This window comes from Salmo salar, chromosome ssa24 (genome assembly GCF_905237065.1).
Source record: "Salmo salar chromosome ssa24, Ssal_v3.1, whole genome shotgun sequence".
In the NCBI taxonomy this organism is placed as follows: Eukaryota; Metazoa; Chordata; class Actinopteri; order Salmoniformes; family Salmonidae; genus Salmo; species Salmo salar.
Window position 1 is genome coordinate 37,910,814 of NC_059465.1, and position 24,187 is coordinate 37,935,000.

General features: G+C 43.4%; 1 protein-coding gene across 3 annotated transcripts in view; it reads left to right on the plus strand.

Annotated features, from left to right (window-relative positions):
• Window positions 1–17,089, plus strand: part of LOC106585836 (glutamate receptor ionotropic, delta-2) — a 628,475-nt gene extending 611,386 nt beyond the window's left edge. The window contains exons 15-17 of one of the 3 annotated variants that reach the window (XR_001324086.2): window positions 6,027–6,267; window positions 13,365–13,441; window positions 16,581–16,712. Coding sequence is in view for 2 of the 3 variants with exons in the window: in XM_014172508.2 (XP_014027983.1) it covers window positions 6,027–6,267; window positions 16,581–17,009 (670 nt within the window). In the remaining variant the exon portion in view is untranslated. Of the gene's footprint in view, window positions 1–6,026; window positions 6,268–13,364; window positions 13,442–13,671; window positions 16,491–16,580 lie in introns of those variants that run through there. The other 2 variants (XM_014172508.2, XM_014172509.2) reach the window with 2 other exon arrangements.
• The last annotated feature ends 7,098 nt before the right edge of the window (window positions 17,090–24,187 follow it).

Here is a 24,187-nt window from a genome sequence, read left to right on the forward strand (position 1 = left end):
TCTCTATCTCTCCATCTCTCCACCCCTCTGTCCTTCCATCCCTCTGTCCCTCTGTCCTTCCATCCCTCCATCCCTCCATCCCTCCATCTCTCCATCCCTCCATCTCGCCACGTGCGCGCACACACACACACACACACACACACACACACACACACACACACACACACACACACACACACACACACACACACAGTCCCTGACCTGACCCAGTTCCTGACCCAGACCCAGTTCCTGACCCAGTTACAACAGTGATACAGAGGTTGAGAGTGGCAATGCTTTAATTATTACAGTATGTACCGGCCCAGACAAGCCATCCTATCCTTGGAGGTGACATTTCTATAGCCCCAGTTGGAGCTCATCTGTTGGGTGATAACACCTATTATCACTGCACAGGGCCCGGGGGACTGTAGGCCCTTCATCCCTCCATCCTTCCATCCCTCCATCCCTCTGTCCTTCCATTCCTCTGTCCCTCCATCCCTCCATCTCTCCATCCCTCCATCCTCCATCCTCCATCTCTCCATCCCTCCATCTCTCTATCCCTCCATCCCTCCATCCCTCCATCCCTCTATCCCTCCATCTCTCCACCCCTTTGTCCTTCCATCCCTCTGTCCCTCCATTCCTCTGTCCCTCCATCCCTCAGACCTTCCATTCCTCTGTCCTTTCATTCCTCTGTCCCTCCATCTCGCTATCCTTCCATCCCTCCATCATGGGTGGTTGTTAATAAATTCAAGACCCATTGGTCTCAATGAGCAGAGACCCTTCAGAGTTATAATTCATTAAGAACACAGGGTGTTCATTTGTTTGAGCAGCAGCTGTTCAGATTGTCAAGGTCATAAAGGTTGTCATGCGCCCTTATAAACGGTTCTCCACCAATGATCTTCTGTCCCATGGCTGCTGTTGCTAGCCTCTCGACACAGAGGGTGATCAATAGACACTATTGGCTATTAAGCTATTAGTGAGAATACAAAATGGTGGATTTGTAAAGTCGGGCCTGTACCCAGGCTGCGTAATCTCTCTCCTTTTCCAAATGATTAGTTATCACAGGCTCAACAGCATCAAATGGATTTTTATTTCAGAAGAAGAACTGAGGGAAGGAAAAAGGCACATGGAGACAGTATAATTGGGGTGTGGAGGGGGGAGGAGGAGGGGGACTCCTCTTTTGTATTGCCTGTGTTGACTCATGGTAGCTCAAATGAAACACAAATAGTGTCAGAAGAAGAAAAAAGACTGACTGTTTGGACGTCACAGTGTGCTGTGAGTAGACTAGACTGGCTTTGAATGCATAGAAGACTGAGCTCAGTAGTAGCTGTGATAAGATAAATGATCTGTAATGTGAAAGGGGCCATGTCTTACTCCGTGTTTGCAACATTAGTGACTTGATGTGATGTGATATCTGTTCTTGAACAAAATATTGCAATACAAGGAGCAACATTTCCACAGCAATAAAACATGCTGAATTTCTGGGGGACAAAATGATCATATTACTCACAATACTTGCAGCGGGATTAGTCTCCAAATCTGTCTATCAAATATCCATGAATAGGCAGCAATAATATAAGCTTATCCTATTGCTGTAAAGTATCGCTAGCTCTGGTCCAGGGCGTTAGTGCACAACATATCCATTGGAGGAACGTGCAGTAACGCCCTGGACCAGAGCTAGAAACCACAATCATCATCATGTCACCTAGGAGGCTCAGCAGCATATCCCCAGGCTGGTCAAAGCAGAGGGTCTTTCTAATGGACAGGTCAATGGTAAACATTTGATCTGACACATAAAGGAGTGAGACGAGGCAGAGCACTGAGATTCCAATTAGTGCATAAGGGCAGTGATAAACGACTGTGCTTTCAGGGCAGCTGTGTTACAGTGATAAATGACTGTGCTTTCAGGGCAGCTGTGTTACAGTAATAAATGACTGTGCTTTCAGGGCAGCTGTGTTACAGTGATAAACGACTGTGCTTTCAAGGCAGCTGTGTTACAGGAATAAATGACTATGCTTTCAGGGCAGCTGTGTTACAGTAATAAATTACTATGCTTTCAGGGCAGCTGTGTTACAGTAATAAATGACTGTGCTTTCAGGGCAGCTGTGTTACAGTAATAAATGACTGTGCTTTAAGGGCAGCTGTGTTACAGTGATAAACGACTGTGCTTTCAGGGCAGCTGTGTTACAGTAATAAATGACTGTGCTTTAAGGGCAGCTGTGTTACAGTGATAAACGACTATTCTTTCGGTGATGAGCTTTGGCAACAATCTCAAGTATTTTATAGTCACTTTTTTCAGTTCTTTTTTTATTAGCTATAAAAATGTATCCCTCGTGTGTGTGTGTGTGTGTGTGTGTGTGTGTGTGTGTGTGTGTGTGTGTGTGTGTGTGTGTGCGCGCATCGGTGGATTGGAGGTTGGGGTAAAAATCTAAACTGTAAGGAAAATATAAAAGACAAAGTTTTCTGAAATGTTGACAAACAAACGCCTTGAAAAATCTCAACACTTGGATGACTTCCTGCATGTTGATAGCTGAGGTATCTCCCTCATTCCATTCCATCAGATTGTGCAATAACTCCTTTCGTTGTATCCTTTTCTGGCTTGTCTTTGTTGGCGGCACAAGAACTACAGTATCAATCATCGAGCTCAAATCTCCATCGCGACTGACTCTGATGAATCATCATTACATTTCCTCCAACGTTGTCTCTGTTTCTGATTGGTTGTTTCACTCACATGATTTCCTATTTTTGATTCCATTTGAGCCAACTTTGAGTGATCTGTTATACGTGGTTTATCTGAATTAGATACCTTAGTCTCTCAACAGTGATCCCAGGTTAGACCTCAGTCTTCCAACAGTAATCCCAGATCATTTTGAGCCTGTAATCGAACCCACAAATGCTGATGCTCCAGATACTCAACTAGTCTAAAGAAGGCCAGTTTTATTGCTTCTTTAATGAGCACAACAGTTTTCAGCTGTGCTAACATAATTGCAAAAGGGTTTTCTAACGATCAATTAGCCTTTTAAAATGATAAACTTGGATTAGCTAACACAACGTGCCATTGGAACACAGGAGTGATGGTTGCTGATAATGGACCTCTCTACGGCTATGTAGATATTCCATAAGAAGTCAGCTGTTTCCCGCTACAATAGTCATTTACAACATTAACAATGTCTACGCTGTATTTCTGATCAATTTGATGTTTTTACATTTAACTATGCAAGTCAGTTAAGAACAAATTCTTATTTTCAATGATGGCCTAGGAACAGTGGGTTAACTGCCGTGTTCAGGGGCCAAACAACAGATTTTTACCTTGTCAGCTCAGGGATTCGATCTTGCAAACTTTCAGGTTACAAGTCCAACGCTCTAACCACTAGGCTACCTACCGCCCCTGTTATTTTAATTGACAAAAAATGTGCTTTTCTTTCAAAAACAAGGACATTTCTAAGCGACCCCAAACTTTTGAACGGTAGTGTATATGTTATTGAAATAAAATGTGCTCCTCTGTGACATTATTCATTTGCCAATTATGTAAACTACCGTTTCAATAAATGTACATTTTAGATAGATAGGGAGCATTTTTACATGCTGTACTTAGTAGGGGCACAGTCAAAGATAAGCATTGTCATTCAAGTCACTTGTGTGCCTGCGTGTGTGGGTACGTGTGTGTGCCTGCGTGTGTGGGTACGTGTGTGTGCCTGCGTGTGTGGGTACGTGTGTGGGTACGTGTGTGTGCCTGCGTGTGTGGGTACGTGTGTGTGCCTGCGTGTGTGGGTACGTGTGTGTGCCTGCGTGTGTGGGTACGTGTGTGTGCCTGCGTGTGTGGGTACGTGTGTGTGCCTGCGTGTGTGGGTACGTGTGTGTGCCTGCGTGTGTGGGTACGTGTGTGTGCCTGCGTGTGTGGGTACGTGTGTGGGTACGTGTGTGTGCCTGCGTGTGTGGGTACGTGTGTGTGCCTGCGTGTGTGGGTACGTGTGTGTGCCTGCGTGTGTGGGTACGTGTGTGTGCCTGCGTGTGTGGGTACGTGTGTGTGCCTGCGTGTGTGGGTACGTGTGTGTGCCTGCGTGTGTGGGTACGTGTGTGTGCCTGCGTGTGTGGGTACGTGTGTGTGCCTGCGTGTGTGGGTACGTGTGTGTGCCTGCGTGTGTGGGTACGTGTGTGGGTACGTGTGTGTGCCTGCGTGTGTGGGTACGTGTGTGTGCCTGCGTGTGTGGGTACGTGTGTGTGCCTGCGTGTGTGGGTACGTGTGTGTGCCTGCGTGTGTGGGTACGTGTGTGTGCCTGCGTGTGTGGGTACGTGTGTGTGCCTGCGTGTGTGGGTACGTGTGTGGGTACGTGTGTGTGGGTACGTGTGTGTGCCTGCGTGTGTGGGTACGTGTGTGTGCCTGCGTGTGTGGGTACGTGTGTGTGCCTGCGTGTGTGGGTACGTGTGTGTGCCTGCGTGTGTGGGTACGTGTGTGTGCCTGCGTGTGTGGGTACGTGTGTGTGCCTGCGTGTGTGGGTACGTGTGTGTGCCTGCGTGTGTGGGTACGTGTGTGTGCCTGCGTGTGTGGGTACGTGTGTGTGCCTGCGTGTGTGGGTACGTGTGTGGGTACGTGTGTGTGCCTGCGTGTGTGGGTACGTGTGTGTGCCTGCGTGTGTGGGTACGTGTGTGTGCCTGCGTGTGTGGGTACGTGTCTGGGTACGTGTGTGTGTACGTGTGTGTGCCTGCGTGTGTGGGTACGTGTGTGTGCCTGCGTGTGTGGGTAAGGTGTGTGTGCCTGCGTGTGTGGGTACGTGTGTGTGCATGTGTGTTTGCAGTTAATTTTGTTTCCTGCAATACCGCAAGTCAAACCTCTGAAATACAACACCGTAAATCAGGGTTCTCAAACTCATTCCATGGAGAACCTAGTGTCTGCAGGTTTTTAGTTTTTTACTTTCAATTAAGACCTAGACAACCAGGTGAGTTCCTTACTAATGAGTGACCTTAATTCATCAATCAGGTACAAGGGAGTAGTAAAAACCCGTGAAAGATGAGTTTAACACGTGATGTAAGTGGACAGAGGGTCACCAGTTAACCTTTACTGTTTTTTAGTGGATGTGATAAATCATTTCCGTTATCTGGACAGCATAATATAATTACAGAAAAGTACTTACACTCTGCTACAAAAGATGTTCATATTTCTTAGAATTACTTTGACAGGCTAATACAGCTGTCATTCTGTGGCACCGTTATCTGGCCGATATCGCCCTCTAGTGTTGGAGGACCATTCACACAACTGCAGAGAATCAGGGTTGGATCTCAATTGTATTTTTTTAATTCCTTATGTCCTCTCCTCGCATTGTTTTTTTCCCCCCTCCTCTGACCTCTTCTAATGCGTTTAGAGAAGGATGCAAGGAATCAAGGAAACGTAATTGAGATTCCGCCGTCAGATCATCATGGAATGTGAAGGAGATGAATCATGCTCAGTGGATTCCTTTGAATAAAAACAACCATCTTTTAGTTTAGCCGTATATATACAGTGCCTAGTGAAATGTCCATCAATGACTCCCAACTAAATGTACTGAGCTTGAGCAATTTTGACAAAAATATTGGATATATATTGCTCTAAGAGTTGGTAGAAGCTTCTTCAAAATGACTCACAGATGTAATGGCTGCCAAATGTGCTTCCACCAAGAATGAACTCTGGGGTGTGAAGATATAGGCAATCGAGACATCATCTTTTTTACTCATGTTTTATTAACATGAAACATTTTCTATAATTTGTCTTTCACTTTGAAAATGTTGAGTAGGTTGTGTAGATCAGTAATTTATTTCCTTTTGAGATTTAACACAGCGAAATCTGAAGACTGTGCAAGGGGTGTGTAGACTTTCACTAGCGGCTGTATATGGCTCTGAGTCTAAGCTACTTACTACAACCTGAAGAAAATGTGATGCGGTCCAATCTGAATGTGATTTCCTGTTCCTGTATACACCTACAGACAATACCAAAGATCTGTCCTCAATTAGTGTGTGTGCGTGTGCGTGTGTGCGCGTGTGTGTGTGTGCGTCCATGTGTGTGTGTATGTCAGGATCCTGGAGCTGCAGCAGAACGGGGACATGGACATCCTGAAACTGAAGTGGTGGCCCCGGGACAGCCCGTGTGACCTGTACTCAACGGTGCACACCAAACACCGCGGCAGTGCCCTGGACATCCACAGCTTCGCCGGCGTGTTCTGCGTGCTAGCGGCCGGAGTGGTGCTCTCCTGTGTCATCGCCATGGTGGAGACCTGGTGGACTAGGAGGAAGGGCTCACGAGTCCCCTCCAAGGAGGTGAGGAGCTGGGGGAGGCCGGGAGGTTGTGTTGTGTGGACTGGGTCTGGAAGTCTGGGTAACACTTGACTTGAACCCTCTGTTTTACGGCTGTGGCTGTATGTCATGTCTACTGTACATGGTGTCAGCGTCATGATGTCACAGATGTTTGTACGTAGTCAGGAGAGCTGTCGTTTACCTTTTTAAACTGTCAGTCAAGTGGTCTGTCCCTTGCTGTGGTGTCCAAGCTATCCACGGCCGGCTGAATGGACGGCTAATAAACAAATGTCTCATTTGGTGTTTGATAAACATTTCATACAAAGTGAAACTCTGGCACACTCCAGTGTTTTTTCCCTCTTTGCCACTGGAACTACATAAGGTGTGAGAACAAACCTCTTCAATATAACTGACATCTGTTGCTGGGACTGCACATGACATAGGGCACGTCCCAAATGACACCCTATTCCCTATATAGTGCACTACTTTTGACCAGGGCACATAGGGTGTCCCATAGGTCACTGGTCAAAAGTAGTGCACTATATAGGGAATAGGGTGTCATTTGGGACGCAAACAAACGGTAGTATATGATGTGAGTGGGTTTGGGTGAAGTGTCACCGGTTTCAAGTGTATTTGTAAAATGAATACAAGGAAAGGGACTGGAAGGAAGGAAGCTCACAAGCTATACTGAAACAGAAGGACTACAATGGAGGGCTAACAAACAGGCAAGTTTTTTTTTCCTCAAGGCCCTCAAATAATGATCATTCTGCTCAGAAATCCCGATTTCGACAGATCCACTGGGCTAAAGACGGACCAGCCCATATGACGTTGGCCCGAACTGCCTTTTGGCCAGTCCAATTCTGGACAGAGAAATCAATGCAGACTCTCAGAAAACATCTGAAGTGTAAGCTACACCATAGAGTCAGATACGAAGGCCTATCAGCTTAAAACAGTACTTTACCCAATGTTAATGGCCTCTATTCAATTCAAATGTCCTTGAACGTTTGACTGCTCACACAAGGTACAGCGATTCATAGTACATCCATCTCTCTCTCTCTCTCTCTCTCGTTCTCTCTCTCTCTCTCTCTCTCATATATCTTATTCCACTTGTGCCCCTAATGAGCAGGTAGGCATAGCCAAGGTGTTTTAATCACTTCTAGACCCAAGCAAAGTGGTTCTGGAAATGATTGGCCCAGCGTTTGGATGACTGTGAAATCCTACATAGCAAAGCGGATATGAAATGTACTAACGAGCTAAGCGTAATGCAATTATGTAAAATAAATATTAGCAATGCCCAGTTTAGTGTTAATTAGTCATGTATTAGTTTAAATCTCACTTGGTGCCCTCCACATTACCATGTTGATTTAAATCTCACTTGGTGCCCTCCACATTACCATGTTGATTTAAATCTCACTTGGTGCCCTCCACATTACCATGTTGATTTAAATCTCACTTGGTGCCCTCCACATTACCATGTTGATTTAAATCTCACTTGGTGCCCTCCACATTACCATGTTGATTTAAATCTTACTTGGTGCCCTCCACATTACCATGTTGATTTAAATCTCACTTGGTGCCCTCCACATTACCATGTTGATTTAAATCTCACTTGGTGCCCTCCACATTCCCATGTTGATTTAAATCTCACTTGGTGCCCTCCACATTCCCATGTTGATTTAAATCTCACTTGGTGCCCTCCACATTACCATGTTGATTTAAATCTCACTTGGTGCCCTCCACATTACCATGTTGATTTAAATCTCACTTGGTGCCCTCCACATTCCCATGTTGATTTAAATCTCACTTGGTGCCCTCCACATTTGTCACAAAAGGTGCCGTGTTGAATTGACCAAACTGCAGCGGTTATGTGGATACTCATTCTTTTAATGAAAATACTCAAAGCATCCACAGGAAAACAAACAATAAACGATACTCACGACAGCAACAGTTTTGCAGGCTATACAAACGCAGTGCAAAAACAACTACCCCCAACCCCAAAGAAAAACACACACACCTATATAGGACTCCCAATCAAAGGCAACTCAACACACCTGCCTTCAATTGGAAGCCCCAATCACCAACACAAACATTCACACACACAAAACTGCCACGTCCTGACCCCAAAACTAATACAATAGCTCCATCTGCTGGTCAGGACTTGACAACATTACCATGTTGATTTAAATCTCACTTGGTGCCCTCCACATTACCATGTTGATTTAAATCTCACTTGGTGCCCTCCACATTACCATGTTGATTTAAATCTCACTTGGTGCCCTCCACATTCCCATGTTGATTTAAATCTCACTTGGTGCCCTCCACATTACCATGTTGATTTAAATCTCACTTGGTGCCCTCCACATTCCCATGTTGATTTAAATCTCACTTGGTGCCCTCCACATTAGCATTCCAAAATACTTGTATACACTCTCACAGCTGTAATATGCTGACTGTGAAAGCGGCAGAACTTTCGGTTTCTCATTTTCCCGAATTGAAAAACCACTTTTCACTACGTTCAGACCACATAATAGGGCAACAATATGTGATTATACAGATATACTAATCACAATATTTCACATTGTTCGTCTGCATAATTTAAATCTAACAATAATTTGCATGAGAAAAAGTCCACTTGGTCAATAGTTATTGCTCCAGTATCCAATGGGGCCACTGGTGCCAATGACATCTATAGTGCCACCAACTGGTCTGGTGAAGTCATCTAAGGTTGAAGTGACTTTATATTCACACAGCTACCAAGGACATACTCTATACATAAGCTTTACATACCACATGTAATTTCCCTATGTCCGTAGGTTCAGTTCTGGTAACCAGTTGTTGTTTGCCCCTGGTGGAATCCTCTAACCCGCTGCCTCCTGAAGCTCCCTATGAGCTCCCGAGTCTAGAAGCAGTCTAGTTTACGCGTTAGCTAGCGTCGTCAATTAGCATTTCGCTAGCTAAGTTGAGTTGTTTTACAAGAATAGGACATGACTTAAAGCCTGCAGCAAGCTAGCAAGCCCTCCTCTGTGACTATGTTACTGAGGTATGTTAGATTTGTCTTTTCATTTTAAGTTAAACGTCATTGAAGTTGACTTGTTACTACTGGTTTCAGATCCGAGGTGAGCGAAACGGTCCGCCATGTTGTGTGTTTTGGTAAGGACTCAGAATGACGTCACGCACCCAAGAAGCCTCAACCAATCACGCGATGAATATTAATGGCCGTGTCCGCTGAGAAAGCCTAATAAAGTAAAGTCAATCTGAGAGTGGGGGTCAGTTTACCACTAAGATAATAGTTTTACTCCACTGAAATATATATTTTTAATTTCCCATGTTGAGAGTAATTTATGAAATCCATTACATTGTAGCAGTGGGCTACTGGTCAGAATTGACCCTAATAGGTTAGTTAATGTTATCTGATTAAAGCAGATAAGGTATTAGTTGTGGGTTAGTCATGCAGAGATCCCTCTCAACCCCCCTATCAAGCCACAACCAACCATACACCACCTCCTCTCCTCTCCTCTCCTCTCCTCTCCTCTCCTCTCCTCTCCTCTCCTCTCCTCTCCTCTCCTCTCTTCTCCTCCCTTCTCCTCTCCTCTCTCCTCTAGTTTTCTCTCCTCCCTCCCTCCACTCTCCTTCCCTCCCCCTCTCAGCTGGTGTCTGTGTGTTGTGTTCTGACTGGGTCCCGACATCAGAGCCATGCCCCAGGAAGCCACGTGCTCAACAGAATGCCCGTTTCATCTCTTCAGCTTGACAATAATGAAGGCTTTTGATCAGGGCAGCGAGGTCTGTGTTGTCTCAGCTCTGTTCCCCATCATAGCACCCACCACAGCCCTCTACCCTCTACTCACGACCCCATGCACTCACAGCAGCTTTAATGTGTCAGATTGACCAGTGAACCTATCTGCCAGTGGTCCTGGACAAAGAAGCCCAGCGTGCACCCTGCCATCTTTATTAACTTTCAATACAGCGACCCTGTTTGACCGGCTGTGTCTGTGACTGGGGTTCAAGGTCTTTGCAATGGAGAGCATTGAGAATTCAATGTGATTATCCAATCACTTCATTTAGCACTCAAATAGTCCTATCAGAATTGACACTGTAAAAAAAATATTTATATATATTTGCATGCCTTTGATTTTAAAGAATCAATTGAGTTTAAAGCTGGAAGTTTGTTGTGATCTGTTGCGAGCCCTCAGCCTCTTTTGGATATTGAACTGATTTGGCATATAATTCAAATAGAACTGGATATTGAGTGATGCACAAACCGTCTTGCAATATACCATGTATGGAATCCAAGGGTTCTAGCAGTGGCCTAATGCTGCCCTGGTCAACATAGTAGTGACCTCTACACTTCACCCTGCCTGTGGCCCATGTTGATGCTGGTGACCGTGGTTACGGACTGTGGTTACAGTCGGCGGGGTGTTGGTGGTGAGGTCACATCCTGCTGGGCCCAGTGCAGTGTTTCAAAGTGACCCAGTGTGTCTGTAGGGAAGAGGATATGTCTAGGAGCCATCGGCGTCCTCAGCATACTGCACTACTACCTTTTCCTTATTGGTTGTTCCCTCCCCTCCTTAATATAGTTTGTGTCCTAAAAGGCACCCTATTTCATGTATAGTGCACTACTTTTGACCAGGACTTGAACCTATAGTGCTCTGGTCAAAAGTAGTGCACTATGTAAGGAATAGGGCACCATTTTGGACGTGGACATAGTATACATGCTCCCTAGCTCTCTCACACAGACAAAAAAAAGTATTATGTAGCATTATGATATCAGTCACGTTCGGCTTGTCGCAATTAAGCTAGTGTTTGTCTTCAAGGGAAATTACTCCAACCCTCTCTCAAGATATATCCAATGTAATTCAAATGAACTTTGTCCCCTTTGTTGCCTATTTTGCATAATGCCTCAATGATTTCCAATTCATCTTTTCCTTTATGTTTCACAATCAGAGAAATGAGTCACTTAAATATCCAATAATAATGATAATCATAAAAATGTATTATTACGCTGTATGGGAACAAAACACATACACAAACACACACAAACACACACACACACACACACACACGCACACACACACACACACACACCATCCTAGATGTTTCATTCTCACCTGTCCTCTTTCACACACACGGTCCACACAGCTCACACTGAGCTCCAACCCAAAGCCACGTTAGCTGCCGGGGGATGAGTTGTGTTTGTGCCTCTGTCCTCCTGGTACATACTGCACATCCCAAATATTCTAGAGGTCTGTCCCTGTTGAGGCCTCTGCTTCTATGTGATCACTGTCAGTGTTTCTGTGTTGCATATCTGTGTTGTGTTGTGTGTTGTGTTGGTTGATGTGTTGTGTTGTGCTTTGTAATGATTAACACTGTGATGAGCTCTCCATGTGATGAACAGAGTTCAGTAGAGTTCAGTAGAGTTAGTCCTCTACTACTGGTCACGGATTTCAGTCTCACTCCAATGAGGATTAACTGAACTCTACCCAAGCAGAAATAGGATTTGGGTATTGGGGGGGTCTCTTAAATGAAAGCCTTTTAATGCTTCAATGTTGCATGATTAACTTCCAACCCAATCAGATTTACAGATGCATTTGGACATATCCAGCAGATACAGTGCATTAGGAAAGTATTCAGACCCCTTGACTTTTTCCATTTTGTAACATTACAGCCTTATTCTAAAACTGATTCAATTTAAGTTGAATACAAATTATCCTCATCAATATACACACATTACCCTATAATGACAAAACAAAAACAGGTTTTTAGACATTTTGAAATATCTGATTTACATAAGTATCCCGACCCTTTGCTATGACACTTGAAATTGAGCTCAGGTGCATCCTGTTTCCATTGATCATCTTTAAGATGTTTCTACAACTTGATTGTCCACCTGTGGTAAATTAAATTGATTGGACATGATTTGGAAAGGCACACACCTGTCTATATAAGGTCCCACAGTTGACAGTGCATGTCAGAGCAAAAATCAAGCCATGAGGTCAAAGGAGCTCTATTGTCTGTAGAGCTCTGAGACAGGATTGTGTCGAGGCACAGATCTGGGGAAGGTTACCAAAACATTTCTGCAGCATTGAAGGTCCCCAAGAACACAGTGGCCTGTGTCATTCTTAAATGGAAGAAGTTTGGAACCACCTAGACTCTTCCTAGAGCTGGCCGCCCAGCCAAACTGAGCAGGGCCTTGGTCAGGGAGGTGACCAAGAACCCGATGGTCACTCTGAAAGAGCCCCAGAGTTCCTCTGTGGAGATGAAGGACAACCATCTCTGCAGCACTCTACCAATCAGACCTTTATGGTAGAGCGGCCAGATGGAAGCCACTCCTCAGTAAAAGGCACATGACAGCCTGCTTAGAATTTGTCAAAAGGCACCTAAAGCCTCTCAGACCATGAGAAACAACTTTCTCTGGTCTAATGAAACCAAGATCGAATTATGCCTAAATGCCAAGCTTCATGTCTGGAGGAAACCTGGCACCATCCCTACAGTGAAGCAAGGTGGTGGCAGCATCATGCTGTGGGGATGTTTTTCAGCGGCAGGGACTGGGAGACTAGTCAGGATTGTGGGAAAGATTAATGGAGCAAAGTACAGAGAGATCCTTAATGAAAACCTGCTCCAGAGCGCTCAGGACCTCAGACTGGGGCAAAGGTTCACCTTCCAACAGGACAACGACCCTAAGCACACAGCCAAGACAACACAGGAGTGGCTTCGGGACAAGATCTTAAATGTCCTTGAGTGGCCCAGCTAGAGCCCAAAAATCAAGGGGTCTGAATACTTTCCAAATGCACTGTACGATTGTTCACGTCAATGTTGGGATAGGTCCCTTGCTCATAGACACAACAGTATTAATGTACCACAGATGTTGATGTCACTTGGGGACATTTGGGTGGTGGGTGGTGGCTATGTCTGGCTTTTACGGGAGTGTGGCTATAGGGGGACACTACACACAATGGACACTACACACAATGGACACTACACACAATGGACACTACACACAATGGACACTACACACAATGGACGGCCACTTTGTTGACGATGCTGAGCACAAGATGTTTGATCATGTTTGATTTCCTGTCCCTGATGGCTGAAAGCTTTCATTCCCTTGTTGTTTTGTTTTGTAGATAAGTACACTGTGTTGAGGGTAAAGCGGGCGAGGGAGAGCAATACAAAATGCCATTTTTACATCTCACCCTTCCAGGTATATCTTCGAAGGCTCCTCCTCGAACATACAAAACCCAACTGAGTGTGTGTGTGTGCTGACTGTGCTGTTTTTTCTACTCATCCTGGCCTCCAAAAAAATCCCTCCTTCACCCTCCCATCTGCCCGCTCTCATCCTCTGTATGTCTGTCCGTCCGTCTGTCTGTCTGTCTGTCTTGTCTGTCCCTCTCTCTCTGACCTACGCACAAACACACACACACACACACACAGACACAGGCCGATGGCACTTCCGCCAGGCAACCTGAACCATGCCCCCACCAACATGACACCCCCAACGACATCCCCCTCACCACTCTCAGGACCGCCCCCTCTACCCATTACGCCCAGTCACCCGCATGCTGTGACATTCCACATGCCTTGATCGTCCAACACACGTTCCAACCCAATAACGACCCCTCCCAACCCCCCCCCAAAATGACAATGACCACATTCACTACCCCTCCTGCCACCTCCAGGTTATACCCATGACAGGGCCTTTAAGTACAAGCCCATACGGAGAGTCTTGTTAGAGAAATCCCGAAAAATTCAGTTGTCGAAAACAACTCAGATTGTCATATTTATTGCTTTATGATAACAACAAAACTTTGGCATTGATGACATTTTCTAGTCACGGGCACTGCCTGTCGATGGATGAATTACGCTGCTTTCCTTCACTAGAGGGCTTTTACCATACTCTTTCTGACCAGGGCAGAATCTGGCTTAGTGTGCAGTCATGTAATGAGCTATGATGCCTTCCCTCCACTAGAGGGCGTGTAACAGGTTAACCGGTGTATGCCATGCATGTTTGGCTAAAGACCACGGTATGGATCTGTACAGTCCAATTCAAATGACTGAAGGTGTAGCCACTCAAACATGAACGAATTCTCCCCAAAATGAGCCCTTCACATCGGTCTGGTTGAAACAGAGGTTCATCTCTTAGACTACTTACATGTATTAACTCTGTTTCATATTTAGCTTTGTGTTGCTACACAGAACCCTCTTCAGTTGATCCAAAAGCAGTCTGTTTCTCTCGCCGTACAGCAGTTACCCGTAAGGTAACCTGAATCTCGCAGTCAACAATGACTGTTCTCTCTCACCATCCCCTCCCTTGTTCCTATACGTTCAAACCCTCCCTCCTTCCTCCATCCCCCCTCCTCCCGGGTTTGTGGTGTGACTAGGTCCCCACAAACAGCACCTCCTCCTGCCCCCTCCCCCTCTAAGACGAAGAGGGTAACTGTGGTCCCTTCTGCCCCCTGAATTGCAGCCGGGGCAAGACCCCCCTCCACGCCACATGGTCAGTAGCTGTCCTTGACTCTGTCTGTACCCCTCACCAGGGATACCCTCTCTCAGAATAGAGGAAGGGTGTGTGTTCCCCACCTCCACCTCACAGTACCCCAATCCCTGTACCCCCACAATGGACACAATCATCTCACAAGCTGAGCCACATTCCTCTCAGCACAAGTTGAGCCACATTCCTCTCAGCACAAGTTGAGCCACATTCCTCTCAGCACAAGCTGAGCCACATTCCTCTCAGCACAAGTTGAGCCACATTCCTCTCAGCACAAGTTGAGCCACATTCCTCTCAGCACAAGCTGAGCCACATTCCTCTCAGCACAAGTTGAGCCACATTCCTCTCAGCACAAGTTGAGCCACATTCCTCTCAGCACAAGTTGAGCCACCCATCCCAAAGATGTTTCCCAGTAGTGCTATTTACATGTAGTAGTGCTATTTACATGTAGTAGTGCTATTTACATGTAGTAGTGCTATTTACATGTCTGTATCAACAATCTTTTGACAAATACATTTTTTGTTCAATATAAATATCTGGGGAAAATGGGTAAACCCCTTTCCCCTCTAAAAGAAAATCACTTGATTCACAAAACAGATCATTGAATAAATGTAGCTACCTTGCACTTGAACTATTAATCAGATACAACCATACCCTCCTCATTATAAAACCATACCCTCCTGATTATACAACCATACCCTCCTGATTATACAACCATACCCTCCTCATTATAAAACCATACCCTCCTGATTATACAACCATACCCTCCTCATTATAAAACCATACCATCCTGATTATACAACCATACCCTCCTGATTATACAACCATACCCTCCTGATTATACAACCATACCCTCCTCATTATACAACCATACCCTCCTGATTATACAACCATACCCTCCTCATTATAAAACCATACCATCCTGATTATACAACCATACCATCCTGATTATAAAACCATACCCTCCTCATTATAAAACCATACAATCCTGATTATACAACCATACCCTCCTGATTATACAACCATACCCTCCTGATTATACAACCATACCCTCCTGATTATACAACCATACCATCCTGATTATAAAACCATACCCTCCTCATTATACAACCATACCCTCCTGATTATAAAACCATACCCTCCTGATTATACAACCATACCCTCCTGATTATACAACCATACCCTCCTGATTATAAAACCATACCCTCCTCATTATAAAACCATACCATCCTGATTATACAACCATACCCTCCTCATTATACAACCATACCCTCCTCATTATACAACTATACCCTCCTCATTATACAACTATACCCTCCTCATTATACAACTATACCCTCCTGATTATACAACTATACCCTCCTCATTATACAACTATACCCTCCTCATTATACAACTATACCCTCCTCATTATACAACTATACCCTCCTCATTATACAACTATACCCTCCTCATTATACAACCACACCCTCCTGATTATTCAACCATACCATCCTGATTATTCAACCATACCATCCTGATTATTCAACCATACCATCCTGATTATTCAACTATACCATCCTGATTATTCAACCATACCATCCTGATTATTCAACCATACCATCCTGATTATTCAACTATACCATCCTGATTATTCAACCATACCATCCTCCTTGACACTCCTTCTTTCTTTGGCCATGCACTCTCCCCTCTTCTCTCACCTCACTGTTCGGTCACTCCACTGTGTCTTCCCCATCCTCCTTCTCTTCCTCCTCCTCCACATTTATCCTCACTCTCCTTTGACCCTGTCCTCCGCCTCCTCTCTCTCTTTTTCTCTGACCCCCCCACCCCCTTCCCCCTCCCCCCCACGCAGGACGATAAGGAGATCGACCTGGAGCACCTTCACCGCCGGGTTAACAGCCTGTGCACGGAGGACGACAGCCCCCACAAGCAGTTTTCCACCTCCTCTATTGACCTGACGCCCCTGGACATGGACTCTATGCCGGCTGCCCGGCAGGCCCTGGAACAGATCAGCGACTTCCGCAACACGCACATCACCACCACCACCTTCATCCCCGAGCAGATCCAGACCCTCAGCCGCAGCCTGTCCACCAAGGCCCAACAGGGCTTCGCCTTCGGTCCCGTGCAGGACCACCGGACTGGGGGAACCTTCAGGCAGAGAGCCCCCAACGGTGGCTTCTTCCGCAGTCCCATCAAGACAATGTCCTCCATACCCTACCAGCCCACTCCCCAGCCCAACTTCAGCTACGGCAACGACCCCGATCGGGGTACGTCCATATGAGGCGAGGAGGAGTAGGCCACATAGTGAGAGAGATGTAAACAAATACACTCACAAAGCTCTATGTACATAGGAATTTTTGTTGCTTGGGGGGGGGGGGGCTTTGCTTTTGTTCAGTGGGGTTGGGGTGGAGGGGGGTGGGGGGGTTGGTCGTCCTGCTGAAACCTGTTGGTGAGAGGAGGTGGGGACTTGAATGTTTTCTTTATTGTCATCATTCTCGTGGTTTTCAGGGGATTTTTGGGTGTGTGACAGGGATCTGTTATCTCTTTTTCGTTCCATGTCATTTATGGACTGCTTTTCTGAAGAAGCATATGACTCCTATGGACACAACAAGGAGAGTATGTTTTTTTAATAACAGAAAACACGTGTCTGTCTGTTCTTGAGATCCACAAATCGGCAATTACCCAATGCTCATTTGGTGGACATTCTTGTCTTTGCCTTTCACCTATGGGACTTCATCCTATTCAATTCTTTGGTGTTGCTCATCAATGCCTGTGCTCCAAATCTGAAATCTGCCCAAAAATGGGTGTCCATTGGCTCAGCTACCCTGCATACTGAGACCTCACCATCTGAGCTCTGGAAACGCTCCGCCATTTTGGTGCATGTAAGACTCTATCAATTCCACTGCACTCACTGCACCAGTGCCCACAGACCTGTGTTTGATTGTATGTAGTTCGGAAATTCTTTCTCACCTGTACTGTGCTGTCTATTTCAAGGTGAGAGCCTCAACCTCTAAACGGACATTTCTTGAGAGACGCATAGAGGCACAAAAAGGACTGAAAATAACTGAGATAAAAGACAACAGAAAAATGACTTTAAAAGCAGCTAAAGCTATTATATGTATTTTATTGAATTTGTTTTGAAAATACATTTTAATGCGTGGAATGTGTTTGGTCAGAAAGTAAAAGAAAAAAAACATTGTTCTGAGCGGTCTACTTGTTTTCTCAGCCAATTTTGAAAAGCGCTAAATGAGTGCTATAGTCTTACTCTGGTTTGCGTCATAAATCATATTCAAGTTGTTTTTCACCTTATTTGTAGTTCTGCCAGGGCTCAGTCAGAAAAAAGTCACATTTCTGTGCGATCATGTCACTCTCCAGTCCTCTAATTGACTGTTGTAAGGGCAAACAGTTGGGTTCAGATTGAGGGTTCAGATTGAGGAGAAGCCCTTTCCGATAACATCCTCAGCACAAGCCTTATCAGTACAGGCTGGCTTCTCCTCGCCAGTCTCCTGTTTCAATAGGATTTTTTTGTCATTGGAACTGTAGAGCTGATGGCAGCCATTTTGAAAGATCTTTCTATTTTATTTCTTAAATGTTAAGGGTACTGTTTATCTAACGTTTTTAAAGTGCCAATTGTTTAGACGAGACCATTAAGGTGAGGTTTGGAGGGAGGGGGTCAAAAAAATAAGAATGTGAAGGGAAAGAGGAACCAAACCGTTTCACTAACGCTGTATTAATATTTAATAATGTTAGTTGTTTAGAATGAGCTTTCAGTTTGTTATCTTAAGACTAAACCCGCAAATGTTGTGCATAGAGAACAGAAGCAGTGTTTGATGCAAGCCTTCTACATGTTATTTTCTTAAGCTGCAGTACGGCTATCGAATGACAATAGGACACAGACAACGTTTAAAGAAGTTTTATTTAGTATAAATGACAGAGACGTTATGAAATGTGAATATTTTACATGTTGACGCTATTTTTGTTTAATAAAAATAATATATCATATGAGCCTTGAGTTAGCAGTCACCCTACACATTTGATTTCCCCCCAGTTCCAGAACACACACAAGCTTTCTCTTGTCATTTTGAGTTCATGTTGATTTGCTGGCTAATAACAGAGGAGGCAAGATCTTAAAAAGACGCATGCACAACTTGCTATGCCCGTAACATTTTTTATTTCATACATAGGAGGTACAGGATTACTTGATCATGTTCAACTGATTATAGTGTACAGTATTTAATATAGGCCTATGTTGTTGTATGTGTTGCATATTATTCAAACGGAACAAACTGAAGCCTCTGTTACAAGTGGCAAAGCTTTCTGTGTATAATTTGTCTAATAAACTTGTTTTCTACAGTGGTATGGGTTTTGTAGTCTTTGCTGTGAATGTGTAGGCTTGCCAGGAAATATTTTTCACTATTCCATTTAAAGACTTTATTTCCAAAACGCTTCATCCACCAATTTTTCACGTGTGTTTTTTCATCAGAAATGATTGCTTATGGCTAACTTAATGTGTGTTTAAAATGTTACTGTTCTTAGACTTTTAATTCATAGATTTTAGATGTTTATAATAAAAAAAAATAATAATAAATAAAAAAAATAAAAATATATATATATATATATATATATATATATATATATATATATATATATAGCTATCTGGATAGAAGCATCTGCTAAATGGCTAAAATGTCAAATGTAAATCATTTACATACAGATCTGATATTACTCTATTGAATTATTTATTTGTTTACCTTATTTTAAATATTGATGTCACAATTGTATAATTTGTACAGTTCTTGAGTTATATGCGTTACCTTTGACTGTGTTAAACCTAGGAGTTCTCTGAGAGTGAGGCTGATATATAGCATTTTGCAAAATTAAACGGATTATTTGGCTCTCTGAAATGAAACCATCAAGTGATAGATTTGAAACAAATACAGTGAGCTCTAAAAGTATTGGGACAGTGACACATTTTGTTGTTGTGGCTCTGTACTCCAGAAGACTGTCAGTTTTAAGTTGAGGGTATTTTCATCCATATCAGGTGAACCATTTAGACATTACAGCACTTGTTGTACATAGCCCCCCCCCCTCCCCCCAAAAAAAGTATTGGGAAAAATTCACTAATATGTGTATTAAGATAGTCAATAGTTTAGTATTTGGTATCATATTCCTAGTACCAATGATTACATCAAGTTGGTAACTCTACAAACTTGGGTGCATTTGCGGTCTGTTTTGGTTGTGTTTCAGATTATGAAATGATAAGTGAGAAAGTTACAGACGCACAATTATCAATCCCCCCTAACCTCTCACTATTACAATAACATTTTTATTCACGATGATTCAGGATTATCCGTAATCATTGTAGCATCCACATTAATGTAGAAGTGTTCCAGGTTATGTTCATCTTCGTCCCAGTGAGTTCTTTTTCAATGTCATATCAAAAGAAGAATCCTGCCTATTGGAACAGCTGGAGCCGTTACCGGGTTAGGAGAGCACATCGGTACCACGCAAGTCAAAGTCCTCTTTCTGGAGTTCAATAAGGGAACAGGACATGGTCCTGTAATGGCTGGTTTGTAGCCAATAATGAATTCATTATATTTCTATGTTGGTAGCCGTCTGTTTGTGCCATCATGCCACTCCTTGTCACTCCATGTCATGTTTGGTAATGAGTGATAAGGACAGTAGACTCAAAGACTCAATCATGGACACTCTTACTGAGAATTGTTTCTGCTTCACATTATGTTTTGTTGCCTTTGTGTTGTTGTCTGTGCCCAATAATGTTTGTACGATGTTTTTTGTGCTGTTACCATGTTGTGCTGCTACCATGTTGTGTTGCTACCATGTTGTTGTCATGTGGTGTTGCAGCAATACTGTGTTGTCATGTGTTCCTGCCATGCTGTGTTGTTTTCTTAGGTCTCTCTTTATGTAGTGTTGTGATGTCCCTCATGTCGTGATGTGTGTTTTGTCCTATTTTTTTTAAATGATCCTAGACCCCATCCCCGCAGGAGGGCTTTTGCCTTTTGGTAGGCCGTCATTGTGAATAAGAATGTGTTCTTAACTGACTTGCCTAGTTAAATAAAGGTTATATAAAAGAAAAAAACAGGCTAGCTGGTTTATGTGTAAAGGAAGTATTTTTCTTTACTCAGAAGAAATTATTCTACACCATTTATGAAACTCTAAGAGTATTAACATAGTGTGAACCTTAAAACATAGCCTAAGAGCTTTAGTTGTGGGGTATTGTGAAATACCCTTTTGTCTGATCACTTCACAATATGGTGAAGAATCTATTCAAGGGGATGTCAGTGTTGGAAGCAAGGAGTGGTATCTTTATGATAGGCTACCTATCATTACTCAAACTAGTGGGTTGTTTCATTTTGATCCACGAAGTGGCGCTGTTTCACTGTCAAACATTTGTTAGATAGTGTTGTGCTATCTGATCGAGAGAGAGACTGCAAAAATATCCTCAGTGTTCTACGTAAAACACTACATCCACCTAAAAGGAAGTGATTCCCAAACCTTCCATAACAGAGCCATCACCTTCAGAGAGATGAACCTGGAGAAGAGTCCCCTAAGCAAGCTGGTCCTGGGGCTCTGTTCACAAACACAAACACACCCCACAGAGCCCCAGGACAGCAACAAAATTAGACCCAACCAAATCATGAGAAAACAAAAAGATAATTACTTGACACATTGGAAAGAATTAACAAAAAAACAGAGCAAACTACAATGCTATTTAGCCCTAAACAGAGAGTACACAGTGGCAGAATACCTGACCACTGTGACTGACCCAAACTTAAGGAAAGCTTTGACTATGTACAGACTCAGTGAGTATAGCCGTGCTATTGAGAAAGGCCCTGTTGGCAGACTTGGCTCTCGTGAGAAGACAGGCTATGTGCACACTGCCCACAAAATGAGGTGGAAACTGAGCTGCACTTCCTAACCTGTTAAATGTACGACCATATTAGAGAAGCATATTTCCCTCAGATTACACAGATCCACAAAGAATTCCAAAACAAATCCAATTTTGATAATCTCCCATATATATTGGGTGAAATACCACAGTGTGCCATCACAGCAACACGATTTGTGACCTGTTGCCACAAGAAAAGGGCAACCAGTGAAGAACAAACACCATTGTAAATACAACCCATATTTATGTTTATTTATTTTCCCTTTTGTACTTTAACTATTTGCACATTGTTGCAACACAGTATATAGCCATAATTTTTACATTTTAAATGTCTCTATTTCTTTTTAACTTTAGTGAGTGTAATGTTTACTGTTTATGTTGTATTATCTATTTCACTTGATTTGGCAATGTAAACATATGTTTCCCATGCCAATAAAGCCCTTTCAATTTATTTGAATTGAATTGAAAGAGAGAGAGAGAGATTGGGAGAGAGAGAGAGAGAGAGAGAGAGAGAGAGAGAGAGAGAGAGAGAAGATGCGTGCACAGCCTATGTATGATAAAGCCTTTATCAAACGTTGCCTAAAGTTGAAGACACGAATTCATTAGTGCCAAAAAAAGCATCCAACCATCCGAATCTGGCCTTTTCCATGAAGACTTTAAAAATACCGAAGTAAATACCAACGGTCCACAGATACATTATTATTATTTATTAATATTACTGAGATGATTATCATCCGTCCAGTGCACCTCGTTTCCCCGGAGACAGAAATGGGGTGAGCAGCACGCAGACTCGATCACGCTGGAAGCCCCCACTGGGACACATTTTGTGCCCATTTTCCAAAGAGTCCCCCAAGCGTATCGAATGGAACATAGAGTCACCATTGTGCCTGCGACACTTTAATAATCGACAGCTACAATATCCAACCTGTTGTTTGCTTTGGGAGCCATTCCAGCCTCACTGGACGGCGGCTTGTAGGTGGGGAGACGGACCTAGGCGCCAGTCTCCTAGCCTCGACGCCTTAAGAATACATGAATAAAAAGTGAAAAGATGAATGTCATTTTATCTCAGAAATTGTGGGATTTGGTCGGCTATCGTGCATGTGCGGGTTGAACTCGCATGTTTAAGATTGCTAAACATTCAGGCTATAGTCTTTCAATTTAATAGGCCTGTGTACAATTTTTCAGCTTCAGAATACATATAGCCTTTCGAATAATAATAATAATAATAATAATAACTAAAATCATATCTGAAGACATTGACATTACATGAATCTAATCCCGCTATTTATTTATTTGTTTGACTTCTTCTCCTCTATAGTTTATTATTATTATTAGACTATTATTATTATTGTTGTTATTATTCAGTAGCCTTATATATTATCATTTTAACTGAGAGTTCAGAAAGTGACTTTGTGAATGGTTTGCATATAGGCTAGCTGGTTGTCTATTATGATTCATTTATTTAGCAGTAGTTTGTATCCTATTTTTTCTTATTCTTTATTTCGTTCAGATGTATGTCATTTTCTTATCCTTCTATGATTTTGAATGTTCAGAGGCAATAAAGGGAGTGGGTCCGTCTAAAATGATATGCTGCGAGCACACTGTTCCACACTCCCTCACACACATTCCCTCACACCCTCACTCGCTCACACACACACACACACACACACAGACACACACACACACACACACACACACACACACACACACACACACACACACACACACACACAACCTCTCTGAGCTTGCCACTGCTCTTCTGACAGTATAAGCGCTGTCGAGCCCCCTGCTCATGTTTCCGGTCCCTGTGAAGCTCATTTACCAACAGGGCGTTCCGTAAGTCGGATCAAAAGGTTTTGAACCTGTACAAAAGAAAATGAAATTCGAGATGGCCTTAACATTCATGGAATAGAGGAGCGGTGAATTGACAATGATCACGAACCCCAGGAGCCAAGTTCTTTGGTCAAACTTTTTTCAGTCCCTAGAATCAGTCCCTAGAACCAGAACCTCTTAAGAAACAGGTTCCATATAGAGGCAGAAAGTGTTCACTTAGTTCATATGTGGAACCCTTTTATAGGGTTATTTCTTCAGAACCCTACTTAACGGAATCAAAATGTGTTCTACAAAAAGAACCCCAAATAACCATTTTTTTCTAAGATTGCAGGAAGTTATATTATTTTCCTAGTTGGCGCCCTTTTCGTAACCTCATAGGATCAATGCTGATCTTGGGAGCATACATTCTGTTCCGCTACCGAAAGCTACCGAAACAGAACGTGAACTCACAAGATCAGAATGGTTCGTACGAGGCTACCCTTTTACTGTCTGAATTTAAATCTGGAAATGTTATAGCTTACCTTAACGCATAGCCATATTTTTGTACATTGGAGGTACAGTATATGGAACATATTTTAAGCATTTCAAAAGTTTTGTTTTGGACCTATTTTTATTTTAATGTTGAGTAACTTATAAAAATGTACAGGCCCTATATAGCCACAAGGTACGTGATGATAATGATGATGATGATGATGATGATGATGATGATGATGGTT